Source organism: Protopterus annectens, chromosome 2.part2 (assembly GCF_019279795.1).
Source record: "Protopterus annectens isolate FY-2018-M chromosome 2.part2, PAN1.0, whole genome shotgun sequence".
Taxonomy (NCBI): domain Eukaryota; kingdom Metazoa; phylum Chordata; order Ceratodontiformes; family Protopteridae; genus Protopterus; species Protopterus annectens.
In genome coordinates this window covers 685,632,045-685,649,127 of record NC_056730.1, presented here as the reverse complement: position 1 = coordinate 685,649,127, position 17,083 = coordinate 685,632,045, and the positions used below count along the sequence as shown (strand labels likewise).

Sequence of the window (17,083 nt, the reverse complement as noted above, 5' to 3'; positions counted from 1 at the left end):
TCAGGTAAGATGAAGAGATTTGATATATTGATGAGATATAGGTTGAATATTGATGTGAAAGATACTTGGATAGATGGTATAGGGAAATTGGCAAGTTTAAAAGGATAATGCAAGAGTAGGCTTGTGATATATGGGAGTTTATATCTCCCTCTGATCTCTTGGTAAGATTAATGCTATTAATATTTACTGCTGGGTTGAAGAAGAATTGGTTTTAGGTGATGATTTTAACCGTTTCCTTAATTTAGTTTCTAACTTTATAGTGAAGAAGCATAGGATTACTGCACTGGCCAGAATGCTGTCTCTGATTTTTCTCTCAGTTAGTTATGGTGAGTGTGTGTGTGTGTGTGTGTGTGTGTGTGGGGGGGGGGGGGATTCTTCACTATAAATACTATGCAGCACTATATTTTACATATTGTTCACATATGATGAATTTATACCATCACTGTTAACAATTACCTTTCCCAGTGTTTAAGATGTGGGTGACTGCTTTCAGCTGCGGTTCTTTTATATCATTCCCCAGTATTCCTTCAGTTAACTTTCCCTCAGATTACCCAAGTTAAGTTATGGTGATTTAACAATAGAATACAAAACTATTTGAAACCAGAGATGCTTATTCCAGATATCTGAAGAGAAATTAGGGAGTAGAACATAGGAAATGCTATTGTGTCAGCTATACTGTGGTATGAATTAAAGGGTAATCATCATTTACATTTGAAGGAGGTTGCACGTAGGAAGCTGATGGAACTAAGGGCTAAGAGTTATTATTCAGTACTCGCAGAGTTATGGGTAAAAGTTAAAGAGTTGTTCCATGAAGACAAAAAAAAAAAGAAGCCAGCTGTTAGACTGAGGGATTAAGTGGTTATTCATAATATTATGCGTCCTAAAACTGATTATTTTATGACAGTATATGATAAGGTCAAAGTGTTACATGAAGGCCTGCAATATTTACAGTACTTTAATTTGTCCCATACTAGTGATAGAACTGAGGCTATGAAACATTTTCAGGAGAGGTTGACCCTTTCAACCCTAGTTAATAAAGAGAGAGAGAGAGAGAGAGAGAGAGTATTTTAACATTGTTTTTCATGTCTGAATTGCAGGTGCAAATAAAATAGTTTAAAATGGGTAAATCACCAAGTCTAAATAACCTGACAGAAAGCTATGTCAATGTAGCCTAGCACTACATGTTTGAAATAATACAAAAGGATATTTGAGGGTGTAGAAGGAATCTGGGAATATAATTTTCCCATGTTGTATAGTGGGTACTGCGATGGTGATGAAATCAAGGAAATCATGGGATGGGTTTTGTTTATATAGACCTATTATCATTCGTAATGGGGATTATCAGCTATTTATAAACATTTTTGCACAGTGGTTGCAAATATGATTACTGGATTGATAAATACTAAGCAGGTCTGTTTATTGATGGAACTGATGGGCATTCTGTACCATTAATTTTATTGTTAATAGACTATACATCCTGGAAAAGCTTAACACCATTATTCCTGGCCTTGATGCCAGTAAGACATTCAATAAATTGTGCTGGAATTGTTTGTTGGTCCTAGTTTGCAAGAACAGAGAGGCAGTAAGCTATACATATACAAAAATAGAATAGAAGTAACAATATATGACAAAAACTGTATAGTAACAATAAATGTAGCAACAATTATAAGAGATGCAAATTTTAAAATTCACATGATTATATTTCATGTTTGCATCATAGTGGAAATGTTGTAGGATAGTGAGAATCAGGGCAGGGGATGGTGGTGGAGTTAAGATGGGGTTAGGTAAGAAGCAGTATGACTATGTGATTCAGGCTGCTATGTGGCAAGTACAGTTTAATTTGGTGTGGAGGAATTTTTTTAAGTTTAGCTCTGAAGGTGGTTAAGGGGGATTGTAGTTCCTTGAGGTGGATGGTGAGGGAATCCCATATTTTAAAAGTATGGTAGAGAACGAGTGGTCAGTGCAGTAAAGACTGTTTTTTGAGGATTGGAATGGGGAGTTTTTTGGGTGATGCATCTGAGGTTGTAGTATGTGTGTTTAGCATAATGTCTGGCAGCTGGTGTTGGAAATGAGTTGGGTTGGAGAAGTCTGAAGATGAGAGAGCTTTACAACAGGTTTACTCTATGATGGACTGGGAGCCATTTTGTTTTTGAGAGTGAGATAGTGATGAAGAGACTGTGTCTATTACTGGTTAGACCATATTCAAGTTGGGACAGAAGAACTCCTTTGCCTATAGCTGTCCTGGTTGGTTTAGATAGTGTGAGAAGAGAAGGGAGTTAAATGTTGTCCTCAATTTTTCTATATAGGTATTGAATGTTATTGATTGGTCTAGCCACAGACTAAGGTATATGAAGGAGTGGGCTGTTTCTGTTGTTATGCCACATAGGGTGGTGATAGTGAGTGACTTTGGTGATTATTTACATAGTGCCAAATAGCATGATTTTGGTTTTGTAGGATTAAGAACTAGTCTGTGGTTTATGAGCCAGGAATTGATGAGTCAAGGTCTTTTTTTAGTTGTGTACAGATTGTAGAGTGATTGTGACTGGACCTAAACAGTACCATGTCATCATCACAGAGGATGTGTTCTAGATGTGCAAGACTGTGAGATAGTTTGTTAATGAAAATATAGAAAAGAAGAGGAGGTAGGATCGAACTTTGGGATACCCCCATTGAAAGAGGTGTGTACTGAGAGACAGAAGCACTTAATTTAACTGTGAAGTATCTGTTCATCAGGAAGTCCTGGAACCAGGTGAGGGATGTGTTACTAATACCAATGTTCTAAATAGAGAAAGAGAAAAGGACGTGCCCATGGTTGAGTAGGTCAAAGGCAAATTAGCAAACAGGTCGGAGGGGACAGATCAACAAAGTTGCTGTATGCAGACAATGTGGCATTACAGGCAGACTCTGAGCTAGAACTTCAGCAAAGGATAGAAGAATGGAATGCAAAACTGAAGGCACATGGGATGAAACTAAGTACAGATAAGACAGTGGCAATGGCAGCAATTTGGGGAAATCAGAAGAAGCTGAGAATGGAGAATAGAAGGGAAGGTAGTGGAACAGGTAAACAGCTTCAGGTCTCTGGGAGAGGTGGCTGAGGAGAAGGGAAGTCTGAATGAAGAGGTCAAACCTAGAATCAAAGGGGCTGCAGCCAGTTGGCATACAGTGTCAGGTGTAGTATATGACAGAAGAATGCCAAAGAAGTTGAAAAGTAAGGTGTACAAGACAGTGGTGCAACCCTACTGTATGGTACAGAAACCTGGGCAGTAAAGGCAGAACAGTTGAAGAAGATAGAGGTGATGGAAATGAAGTGCCTGAGAAGGGTGGTAGGATGCACACTGTGGGTCACACAAAGAAATGAGGACATAAGCGCAGAAGCCAAAGTAGCTTCAATTGCAGAAAAGATCAAAGAGAACAGATTACAGTGGTTTGGACATGTGCAGAAAAGCAGAAGACAATATAGTGAGGAAGATTTAGGACAGACAGGAAGAAGGTAAGAGGAAGCAAGGACATCCAGCAACGAGGTGGATGGATTGTGTGAAAGAAGATTTTAACAGTCAGGCATGAGTGTTGAAGAAAGCAATAATGTGGCACTGAATTGAGAGAGTTGGCAACAGTTAACAGGATACCCCAACCCCAAGTAGAAAAAATAGGAAAAAGGGGGCTGATGATGATGATGATGATGATTAGGTCAAAGGCTTTTGTGAGGTCAATGAATATTGTACCTTTAAAGTTGTCTTTGTCCATGTTGAAGTGAAAGTCGTCAGTTTGATACTAAAATGCCATAATTGTACTACAATCTGTCCAGAATCCATGCTGTTTTAAGGTAAGGAGATGGTATTGTTGAATATAGCATGATAGCTGGATATAATTAATTGTTTGTAGTACATTATCAAGATAGGGCAAGATTGAAATAGAATAGAAGTGTGAGTTTTTGAAGTTTAGGTTGTTTCCCCGGAGAAGTAATCACTGCTGTTTTCTGGCCATTTGTCATTATATTTTTTTAAGGCTAAGGTTAAAGATGTGATGTAGCAGGAAAAGATGTGTTCTGAACTTGGGAGAGAGTTTATGGGCATGCCTTCAGGTAGGTTACTGATTGGTTTACATGACAAAATTTATGAAGGGGACTCTGCAGTGTTGTAAATTGGGCAGCATATTTCTCACTCTCTGAGTTTGACCTGAGGAATGAGGGAAGGGTGTCACCATCTTCACTTGTATTTGTCTTGGTGATTAAACCATTGACTTAGACTATCATGGAAGAGGTTGCAATATAAGTTATTATGACTGATGGGGACTTCATAATATAAATGTATTTAGAAGTGATATGATGGTGTTCTTTGGAAAACCAGATTATTTTGTAGTGTTACTGTGTAGAGTTGTTTTCAATTACTTTCTGTATACACTGTGAATTCGGGTAAGACTATGGTAATGTCCGTTTGTTGTTCACCTAAAGTTGCAATATAGAATGCATTCCCCTTTGGTTGATATGCAGAATGTATGCAATAATTTGGGTGAAGGTAAGAGGCTGATCTTCTGCCACTAGAAAATGCATTTTAATAAACTTGTGTATATTGAAAGTTACATTTTGAATTAACTTCTCCAAACACACAAACCAACTCCACTCGAACTCCAGTGCCAATGCCAAAAAGTCAATAGTACTCCAGCATTGCTATGTTGCAGTAATCACTGATAGATAATAAAATAGATAACAGATCATTTTAATACTGTGGTACACAATAGACAGGTTACAGGATGGTTCACACCAGCGTCATGATGGTGTTGCTTTAATTACTTGCAAGCTTCTTTAAAATCAATTACATCAGTTAATTATGTTCTAATTAACTATATAAAGTGATTTTCAGTTAGTGGTGCTTCGTTTTCTGACAAAGTTGGGGCAGGCGCCCTGACGAAAAGTGTATGTAGAGTAAACGCACTTCAAGTTTTATAATATAATAAATCCTGCTTTTTTAAGAAGAAAAGTAGTCAGTGATTACTGCAACATAGCAATACTGGAGTACTATTGACTTTTTGGCATTGGCATTGGAGATCGAGTGGAGTTGGTTTGTGTGTTTGGAGAAGTTCGTTTATATTTCCACAAATTTTGAATTAAATCAGCTGGTCTTTCTTATGGGACACCACTTATTAGCTGTGAGGATGACATTGTTTTCAAAATAGTTATTTGTGTGTGTCGGATGGTAGATATCGCACACATACCTGGGGGAATAGCACTGTGTTTGAAATTACAAGGTTGTTAAATCAAAATGGAAGTTGATAGATGAATACTAGTTTAACTTCTCTGAATGGCCATTTTAAGCCTAGCCAATAACCCAAGGTCAAAATTAACCCCTCTACCTTGTGTTTACAAGATAAAGAACTTGACCATTATGCCAAATCCACCCCACATGATTTAGATGTATATTATAAAGACAATATGACATATTATTAAACAGATGTGGTTATAATGAGCAAATGTTAAAAGTTATGATGGTTGGTCTTAATAAAAATGATTTCACAAAACAAATAGTAGGACCAATATAATGAAAGTTTCTCAGTTTTCTTCACTTTTCTTTGGCATTTTTTATTTGGGTGTACATGTTGGTAACATTATCCTATGACTCAGTAAGTTTGCAGAAGTCTGAAAACTTAGAGTGTTGTTCTGTCCCCCTGAAAGACAATAGTTTTCCTGAAAGAGTTAGAACCAGTTAGAACTGCCACCCCTTTGAAAGCCAAAAGAGAGACATCTTTTACTGAAATGTATGAAACATGAAATTTTATACAACCACTCACATTTTTAGCCAGGACGTATTTGTATATGTTTGAAAAATAAAGCCTTGAATTTGTAGAATTTAAGTTGTTTTATGAAGCACCAATGCATTTTAAACTGAATAGTTTCCTTGTTCTGTAATATTTATATGACAGTTAGAAAATAAAAGTTTATAAAAATAAAATACAAATTGAGACATTCCTGTTAAAAAAAGGAACACATGATAAAACTGTAACAAGAAGCTCCTTTTCTGAAAGTGAAAGTAATATCTGATTTGAAAATAAAAAAGAATGACAGTATCACCACTTGCATATGGGATTTCAGTGGTGTAGATTCCATGTCAGTTCACTACTAATACCCATCTGTATTTAAACTTGGAGCTTTCTGCTTCTCTACCAATGACTTAACTGGAAGAAAGACTGCAAATTTAAACAATAATTTGTTTACTGAATACATAATAATGTAGAGCCACCACCCTTTAAAAGACTGATTTCTCAGTGTGTGGAAGGCATGTCTGATATTCAGAAGATAATGTAAGATAAGCCATAACAATGCTTTACCCCAAGACTGCAGAATATATGAACTTTACAATCTACAGAAAGAAGCAAAAAAAAGCACAGCTGCATTCTGTATAGCCCTATTTATATAGCCTTAAATTAATTTGAAAAACAATGTAAGTATTGAGGACTTAAATGAGCTATGTAATGTTTGACTGAAAATGATTGGGTAGATTGTAAGTGATGTATAATGTTTACAACTGGGAGTGTGTCAGTATGTGGTGTGGTTGTTTTCATTTATATAAATGTATGATTGCTTATGTTGTAAGTTTGTTTGTTTGTGTCTTTCGGCTTTTCCCTGTTAGGGGTCACCACAGCTGAACTCCGGTCCGCTAATGATTGGTAGTGGATTTTTACGTACCGGGTTACCAGCCCTGACGCATGACCTTCAACGAAGGCACGCTGCATTGACATATGCCTCCACACAGAAGACACTCTTGCTGAGAATCGAACGGGACGTCTTGCTACGAGGTGACAACACTACCGCAGCACCACCACCGCAGTTATGCTTGATGGTTGAATAAATGTGTCTCATTTAAAAAAAGGGGCAAGAACTAAGTAATTTAGTTAATGTTGCTTAGGTTATATAATATTTAGCAATATATGTGAAGTATAATGTTAGTATAATGTTTTAATGTTAATTTCTTAGTACAGTTTGATTACTTTTGCATACATGTACATTTACCTATGTCACAAGTGGGTGTTTAAAATAAAAAAAAACACTTCTAAAAATCATTATGGTGCATGTTGTTTTCTAAGAAAAAAACAGCTAAATTATATTAATATTTCAAAGGTGATGCTGAAAAGTCTAATATCAGAAGAGAGAAAATAAAATAAATGAGGAAGATCGTTCTGTGTTAATTGTCTTGGTAATGGCTGTTGGCTGTTACTGCATTACTACAGTCACCACGGTAAAGGAAATTGTTTAATTCTGCTCTCCAAAGCTGATTATTGATAGTATTTTTGAAGAAATATATCTGCAAATTAATTTGAACTGTGCTTACTAGTTTTCAGTTTTGGCACTCTTTTAAGATCACAGGTGACATGCAGATATTTTAGACTTGTTGTCCTTTACTTGTTTCTATGTGGAGTCTTAAATGAATATCCTTACTCTAGTTATAAAGGTATTATTGTAACACTGAAATTGAGGTAACTGTTCTCTTCTCTTCTCTCCCAGAAGGTTCAAAAACAAGAGTACTTAACAAATGACCTTTTCCCAGGGTCTTAGACAAGATCTGCAGTTTTCCTAAATAATGCTATGAAAGCAATAGCATATTAGTTCAACATTTATCCTATGATTTATAAGTGCCACTGTTCATCAGCATCACTTATAGTCATTCACGTCATCCTTGGTCAATATACATCTGTTTTTCATTTTCTTCCCTTTCATCTTAAATTGTACATTGCCGTCACTAATGTAAGACATTGGCAATACATATTTACATCTGTATGTGCCCACATAAGACATTACCAAGACAAACCTGTGTGTGTGTGTGTGTGTGTGTGTGTGTGTGTGTGTGTGTGTGTGTGTGTGTGTGTGTGTGTGTGTGTGTGTGTGTGTGTGTGTGTATGCTGTTATCATTAGCCTATAACCTTCAAGTTCTAACATGCCTATACCAACAACTCGCTTATTCAAAAGCATAGATGCACAGAATGATCTTCATGCAGTGGTTGGTTAAATAGTTTTGCTTGGTTTTATAGTGTCGGTGGGTAGTATCATAATTTAAATATTTTCAGTGTTATCCTACTTTCCTTGAAGGCAGAAATGCTGAGGAGCTAGAAAATGTTATTAATGCTCATTTGAACATATCAGTTAATGTTGTTGATTTAAAACAATGCAGAATGTGTTCATTTGTTCTTGTATAACCAAGTAAGTAAAAATACTCAAACACAAATGTACACATTGCACAAACAGATGTATTGTATACATATGTATGTGTTTGCATCTGGTCATTGTGCAGCACGTTTTGATTGTCTTTCCTGGTACTGTTTTGATGTAGATAATTTGTTCTGTGTAGCACCTGTTTTACCATTTATTTGATTATTGAGATAGAGGTTGTACACTGGTACACTGAAAACGGAGATACTTCAAATGAAAAATAAATGTAGATGGGTAATGTGAGTAAAATGTGTACATGACACTAAATGTATTTTTACTTGGAATTGCAGCCCTTATTTGCACGCAAGAGTCCGGGAAATATTGTCTGACTGTGCATTGCCAATATCTGTCTTAACTTTTTCCTTCGTGGGCTCATTTCTCTTTAAGGAAATAAAAAGTAAGTTATTTCTATTTCATAATTTATACACCTTGTGCTATATATTAAAGATGGCAGCTAACCTACTAATATTATTATTTTGGTCCATAAAAAAAACTGGTATTTCTTGACATGCTGTAAATATTAGCATAATATAAATGTTTGGACAATTAAACTGTGTACAAGTTATGAAGGAACACAATACATGAGTCTTTGTGCCAGGTGCAAGTAAACCATTTATGATAGCAGAAAAAAATGCCTACATCCAGTTTGTAACTGAAGTCTCAGAAGGAATGAATGGTATGTCATTGAGAATCAGAAGACAAATGGCCAATGAGAAGTTTCAAAACTTCGAATGTTCTAATATCGACCCCTATTCAGCGAAAGCTGAAAATATCAAAGAAATAGAAAACCATTTTTTTTCCTAGGGAAAGAATTCAGTTGTCTGTTTCTGTTGCGTCGGTATTTTCAGCGCTGTGGTGGACAGTTACAGCTCGGGTTCAGGTAAGTGTGCGATTGAGTGCGGGTTAGGTTAGTTAGGGTTAGGGTGCAGGTTAGGTATGTGTGCGATTCTGTGGATGTGAGGGTTAGGGCGGGTTAGGTGAGTTAGGGTTAGGGCGTGGGTGAGGTGAGTGTGTGATAGTGATAGACCTTAGGGTTAGGGTTTGGTTTAAAGTAAGTGGATAGTTAGTGGTGTGTGTATAGTTTAGTGTAGGGTTAGGTGCAAGATTTTAGATGTACGTGTGTCGATTGCTGTTTGTTTGGTGTGCTTGTGTTATGTGTATATGTTTTGGAACAGCAAATTTTTTTTCCCTAAGAAAAAATTTGCTGTTCTGTATGTTCGATGTTTTCAGCTTTTGCTGAATACAGGTCAATATTAGAACATTCAAAGTTTTGAAACTTTGATGCTCTAATATAGATACTGGTATTTAATATTAACTTTGTAATGCCCCCCCCCCCTCTGGGCCAATAATCAAGGAGCCTCAATCCTCTCCACTGACACTGGTGAGGAATATTCACTTACTAGAGCAAGGCAAGATGACACGGGTGAGTGGTCCTTCTTTGTCAGGTTTCAAAAATAGACTGCTGAGAGTTAAGTGACATCTCTCATTAATATCTAAATATTTCAGTGCTGGCTATAGAATGACATCACATCTGGTCATCTAACTCTGGTTCCCACACTACCCCCTTTACTATTAAATGAACCAGAATCTAGTGCATATGTGTCGTCATACACACAGACAGAACTTTGATAATATGTGTTATAGCATCTGGAAACTATAAAACCATTTCCCAAACTTCCACCCTTCCAGGGTAGTAATTAGTTTACCCCCTAAGGACAATACAGGAGGATTCCTAGTCCTGGTTTTCACAGAAATTTTGTTTCTGGCTGCAGTCAGAACTGCATGATACAATCTTTATGGCCTAAACCAGGTAATTTAATTTCAGACTATTTTTCAAAGTTAGCTGGACTGAGATTTACCTCATCTCTTCCATTATCCTCTGTTACAATATATTCATTTTGACAGTTAAAATACAGTCTGACATACAGGTAGACCACCTAGAAGAGCTCCTACACCAACATGGGACCTCAACTTTGTTCTGGAAAAACTAACGCTACCTCCCTTTGAACCAGCTTTTTCTGCAGACCTTCAGTTCCTATCTTGGAAGACTGCCCTGCTCCTGGCAATAACTTCTGCTAGGAGAGTTTCAGAATTGCAGGCACTTATGGCAGTGGAACCTTTCCTCATTTTTCATCAAGACAGAGTTTCTCTACGAACTAATCCTTCCTTCATGTTAAGGTGGTTTCCAGTGTAGCTCTAAATCAAACCATCCACCTACCCACTTTCTACCCCAATCCACAGAACAAAGGTGAGAGACTCCTGCATTCCTTGGACATTCACAGGCAGCTTCGTTACTACTTGGATAAAACTAAGGCTTTCAGAAAAACTGACCAGCTCTTTGTTTTCTATGCTACAGCTTCTCAAGGGAGGGCCATATCCAAGCAAACCATTTCTAAATGGATAGACCACTGCATACAGTTCTGCTATACCCATCATGGGAAACCAGTTCCTCCTACCATTAGATCCCACTCTACCAGGGCAACAGCTACCTCTGCAGCCTTTTTCAGGGGGGTTCCTAACAAGGAAATCTTAGAAGCTGCAACTTGAAGTTCTGTGCACACCTTCACCAAACACTATCACTTACCTCTTTATTCTAAGTCCAGGGCAGGCTTCGCCACTGCAGTTCTGCAGGGCCTCATTGTCTCCACTAACCCTCTACGATGCCTCTACCCTATCTTAGCTTTGGGACTCAACCCAAGTGTAATGACTGCAGCAGGATAACACGATGAACATAGTACAGTTTTGTACCTACCATAAATGTAGATGTTCATGTGTTCACCCTGCTGCAATCCAGGTTACCCTCCCTCCAACCCCTCTGATTTACTGGCTAAATCTTTGCTAGGCCTTACTGATGTATTTGCTTTTAGCTGAAGGGATTTTGTGTTTGTACAGTGTTCCCACCTTTTGGTACTAATTTGGATCACCTTTTTGGGGGCACCTGACATCTGGGGCAAGAAAAACTGAAGAAAATGGCGTCGGTTGCAATATATGTACCCCTGGCACACTGACGTCAGGGATGAGGCGACAGCAACCGACGTCGGGCCAAGACTTTGGAAATCCGGCCGACTGCGGGACCACCTGACGACAGGATAACCCAAGTGTAATGACTGCAGCAGGGTGAACACTCAAACATCTCCATTTATGGTAGGTACAAAACTGTACTTTTCTTTTCTGTCCAGCAGGGCCCACTGTTGGCAAATTTTTAACACAAGCAGCTTAATAAATACATTTTCAGTGCAAGCACTTGTGCAAATCAGTTTGATATACAAGTGACATATAATTATTTACAAAACTCCAGCTAGCTATGCTAGCGTATATTACACATCTACTGCCCTACTTCTCCTGGCACAGCTGGCAATGCCTCACATCATCACAAACTTGTCCCTGGATGAAATGTTATTTTGTCATATGCACCTATATCCCCTCAAGCTGGGATCAGTGGTGGCTGCTGACTTCAAAGCAAAGGATGGGTGGGGGGCTTCAGGCAGCAACTGAATAGGTGGATGTACATGCAGTGGGGAGAGGGTTTATTACAGCAAGTTAATGACCATTACTTGTAGTCAGACAAGAGATGGGGTCATTCACTTTTACTCATAATCTACCTCAGTGTGTACCCACTCATTATAGCCATTGTACTGACTATATGCACCTTAGATATCTGGCTGCAATCAACAAGACCAGCATCGGGTAAAATGTCACCCTGGACAAAGGACTCCATTGGCTCCCCTATTGTCCACTAGTTACCTTTGCATTTTCCCAATGCAACCCCTGCCCTATTTTCCCTCATGCTAGCCCTGCACCATCCTGACTGGTTACGTCTTTCTTGCATTTTATCTTGTAGGTCCCCCATGCTATTAAAACATTCTAGTTGGCCAAAACCCTACCATAATTAATTCTGGAGGAAGTAACTGAATTAAACCAGGGATCTAAGGGCTGCAAGGCCATAGAAGTCGTAGAGTTGTAGATTCTGTGAGGTACATCCTAGAGCTTTTTTTTACAGCCTTTTGATTTAATGATGACCTGAATAAAAAAATCATGAGTGAAGAATGCTATTCAGTCTTATTTTTTTCTTTCAAGTTAAAATAAGTTGTGTCTAAAACTTAATGTTCAAAGCTAAGAAAGTAGCAGTTCCCCAATAAACTAACAATATAAATACAAGGATGTATAAATCTTCCTACCCCCTCCAATATATATATATATATATATATATATATATATATATATATATATATATATATATATATATATATATATATATATATACGTGTGTGTATGTATATTTGTGTATATATATATATATATATATATATATATATATATATATGTGTATATATTTTTTCCATGTACTATTCTGGTGTTGGATTGGGATGAAAGTAAAAGTGCAAATGTCCAGAGGTATACAATATACAGCTAAAGGACAGGGAGAAAAAGACATTCCACACAAAGACAAGGGACATATGTAGATTCCACACAGAAGGTGACAGACAACACCTCAACAGAAGAACTAAGTGCTCTTAGGTGGCAAATACTGCTCAATGCTCAGTGACTATCATACACATCTTGCCCAGATTACAACAGAAAATTGAATACAATACCGATGAGCAGTTGCACTAGAAAGTAAAAACAAAATATGCAAAATTATTTTTAAAAGCCAGAATAACTGTTTATCTTGAACAAATTACAACAGTGTCAATCACTTTCTTCCACAAGTAACCCCTGTAACTGGAATTAAAGCCAACTTTTCAGAAATCAGAATGTAATAAAATAATAATAATAATAATAAATTGGCCACAGCAATTTATTTTAAACCTCCCTCCACAAATACAATTACAGCAACTTGTATGACTGTTACTGTACACCTCAGATGTTTTGATTGTGATCAAATGAATGAATAAACACATAACCAACACTGAAATGTACCATCTTCTCAGTTCACTGTTGTTGGGATGCACAACTCATTGCAGAGTCCCCCACAAAGGACCAACATTAGTGACATCTATTGCCTTTGTATACTTAGAAACATTCTTGTATAACAGGCTTTTTAATAGCATGCTTTTTAGTGGGTTGTTACATATGAAACTCAAATGGCATCATTATTTAATGACTGCAGTATTCACGGATTTGCCAGGAAAAAGCAACAAACGTGATAAGGGACAGACCAAAACATGACAAAAAATAAATAAATAAATAAATATATATGAGAAACTCTGTGAAAGCAGGAGCAACTGACAGCATGTACGCGCGCGTGCGCGCGCACACACACACACACACACACACACACACACACACACACACACACACACACACACACACACACACACACACACACACACACACACACACACATTCTCACACACACACACACACACACACACACACACACACACACACACACACACACACACACACACACACACACACACACACACACACACACACACACACACACACACACACACACACACGCATACACACGTGAGCAGTGCTACACGCACACACACACGCATGTGTGTGCATATGTAACCAGCCACTAAAGACACTTATATGACTGTACACCTCAGATCTTTGATTGCAATCAAATGAATGAATACATACATAAGTAAATAGCATACAGGAAATTATTTTGTCACCTCACTGTTATCGAAAGAGAGTGCAGCTCATTGGACCCCTATACCTCTTAACCATGCAGCACATGCATCAAAGCGAAATGTTGGACAGTGGACCAAAATCAGATACAGATACAGCCTTCATGTACCTAGAAACCTGCTAGCATAACAGGCTTTGTATCAGTATGTTTTTTGAATGCTGTTAAAAAGGAAACTCGACTATTATTAATATTTAGTGACTATAATCTCCATTTATTTGCCAGAAAGCCACAAACCTTACAAGGAGAAGACCAATATATGATGAAAAAAAATGAATGAATACATAAATGCATACATACAAACATATATACATATATCTACATACATAAACTGAACCCCCCCATACCTCTCAATCTCATCAAAGAGAAAGCTACAATAATGGTGGATAGTGAACAAAAGTAATGACAGTTACAATCTTTATATACTTAGAAATTTGCTGTCTTAACAAGCTTTGCAATAACATAACATTTTCATTATTTATTGATGTTAATTCTCACTTGTTTACCAGAATAGCCACAAACATGACAAGGAACAAACAAAAATATGAGGCAAAAAATTAATGAATGCAAGCATACATAAATTTTATCCCCCATAACTCTTAGCCTCGTAGCCCATGAATCAAACAGAAAGCTAAAATAAAGGTGGACAGTCAATAAATATAAAAGACAGCTATAGCCTTTATAAAATTAGAAACTTGCTAGCATAACACGCTTTGCAATAGCATGCATTTTTTTTAATTAATAAGTGACTACAGTTGTCACTTATTTGCCAGAATAGCCACAAAGTTTACAACAAGGCAAATAATAGAGCCATTCTGCAAAATCAGGGATAGTTGGGAGCATCTATGCCACCCCCTCCACTCACAAACACATACACACATACAAATACACACACACACACACACACACACACACACACACACACACACACACACACACACACACACACACACACACACACACACACTTAAATTAAATACTTACCTTCCCAATAGCTGGCAGTAGAAGGCATAGTGTCTGTAAAAACAAATAAACAAAAAATAGTATACTTAAAAATTAAAAAAACATTTTGTTCCATGGCTAGTTCCTCTGCACTAGAAGTTCACTCATTTAACTTCCTGTCTATGATTGTTTGAGTCAGCTGAGGCATCCTGACCCAATATGAAAGGCTCCTCCCAATTTGAATTAGCAGCTCAGCTAAGGGAATTTCTGACATCTACGATAGCAAGATGAAAAAACTCCATGGACTGGTGGAATTGCTTTTTGCTTGTCTATTTTAAAAACAGACCAGCGAATGAAATAAGATAATTTTTTTCTTTGAATTGCTTTAATTGCAGGTGCTACAGCCCATCGGCCAGTACTGTGGACTACTCCTGACTGGTATACAATGATGTACTTCATGTGGAGTGAATGCTGTCATGCACACACTACAAGATATCTGCTAGCCCCTGTTGCATTTTGAAGCCATATCTACCTGTTACACCTGTTATAACTACCTGTTATAGTCCTTCCTTGTGTGCAGAAGAGGTGAATACAAGTGTAGGCAGTCCCTCTTCAACCACAATTACCTAAAGATAGACAAGATGTTCATGACTTGCTCAAGCCTTCCTTCCTCATAGATAGCTTTCTGGCTACCAGGTCACTACTCAAACATGAGTCATCAACAAGGCAAACTGACATTGCATCACTTGGCCTACTGGAGGTTGGAAATTTACTCCAGTCAATATAATAGTAGTCTCCTTGGTGACCAGTATTCAGGTAGAGAACTGACGCTTGGAGTTTGAAAGTATTCATTGAATGTTCAGTCTGTAACTTCTTCCCCTAATACGCATCCACATGCACGCACACAACATGAAAGATATATGCATGCACACAAGCACATACTACGCACACACACACACACACACACACACACACACACACACACACACACACACACACACACACACACACACACACGTACATACATTACACACACATGCGCACACAGACATATACACACATTCAGACTCACCCACACAAACACATGCACCTTTTCTGCCTGCTTGATATATATCAAGGTTTTGCCATGTGTAAAGGAAAAAAAAACATTGTCATTGTTTTTCGGAAGTGTCCCAAAAATCATTGATACTCTATATTTGTTTGTTGTTTGCACCCCAAGATTTATCATGCAGTGTTTTAAGACTTTAAATCTTTGAAAGTAAACTCAGAACTCATCTTGTTTGCTGCTTTTCCAGTATATTATGAACCTTTTTTCTTCTCTATTATTTTTTTGAATTTACATAGCACAACTCCATGTTTGAGGATTTTGAAACTTTTAAAGGAAAACTGTGCAGTCACCTCAGGTGCTTCCAATGATGCTGTGGATCTTTGACTTTTTTATTTTTCTTCTTTTACTATATCCATCATTCTGCCACTTGACACTTGTAGCTTACACAGCTTGTACTTTTGTTCCTTGTATTTATTTATTTCACTGTCTGCATTTTTTTTTAATTTCTTTATTCTTCTTTATTTTCTGTCATTTATATCCCAGAATATGATCCTTTTGTGTCTGAGGATTCTGTTAGTTCTTTTAAAAATACCATATATTTCTTTTATTTTCTCCTTCTCTTTTCGATATGTTTGTGTCATGATTATTCTACTGCAATAATATTTTAGAGACAACTCTGCATATTTGGCAGATGTTTGAAAGCAATCTTTACAACGACATCTGAATGTGACAATTCTGGGAGTCTGTGTCCATTCATTGTATCATATCTATGTTATTATACCACATATTTGATATTTGAAATTTTGAAAGAAACGTCTATGGCTTCAAACAGTTTGTCCTTGCACACCAGAGATTTTGAATTTCATGGTACAACTGCATACACACACACACACACACACACACACACACACACACACACACACACACACACACACACACACACACACACACACACACACACACACACACCATTCTCCCTACACACTAACATAACCTCTCTACTACATTAAAGCAGGGGGGCAAGCCCTCCTGCACCCCCCACACCACCCCTACTTAGTTATTCTCATTCCGAGGCCGCACTACATACAAACACACACAAAGCACCACCGCACAAGCTACATCCTCCTCGCACACACACACCACAGCAGCAAAACACACTGACACACCACAGCCCCTACCCAAAACCCTTAACACACACACACACACACACACACACACACACACACACACACACACACACACACACACACAC

General features: G+C 37.6%; 1 protein-coding gene across 3 annotated transcripts in view; it reads left to right on the top strand.

The window, feature by feature from the left end:
* Positions 1-17,083, top strand: part of SLC4A11 (solute carrier family 4 member 11) — a 1,277,001-nt gene that overhangs the window by 1,140,883 nt on the left and 119,035 nt on the right. For all 3 annotated transcript variants that reach the window (XM_044064085.1, XM_044064086.1, XM_044064087.1), the window contains exon 15: positions 8,488-8,594. In XM_044064085.1, the coding sequence (XP_043920020.1) occupies positions 8,488-8,594 (107 nt within the window). The remainder of the gene's footprint in view (positions 1-8,487; positions 8,595-17,083) is intronic.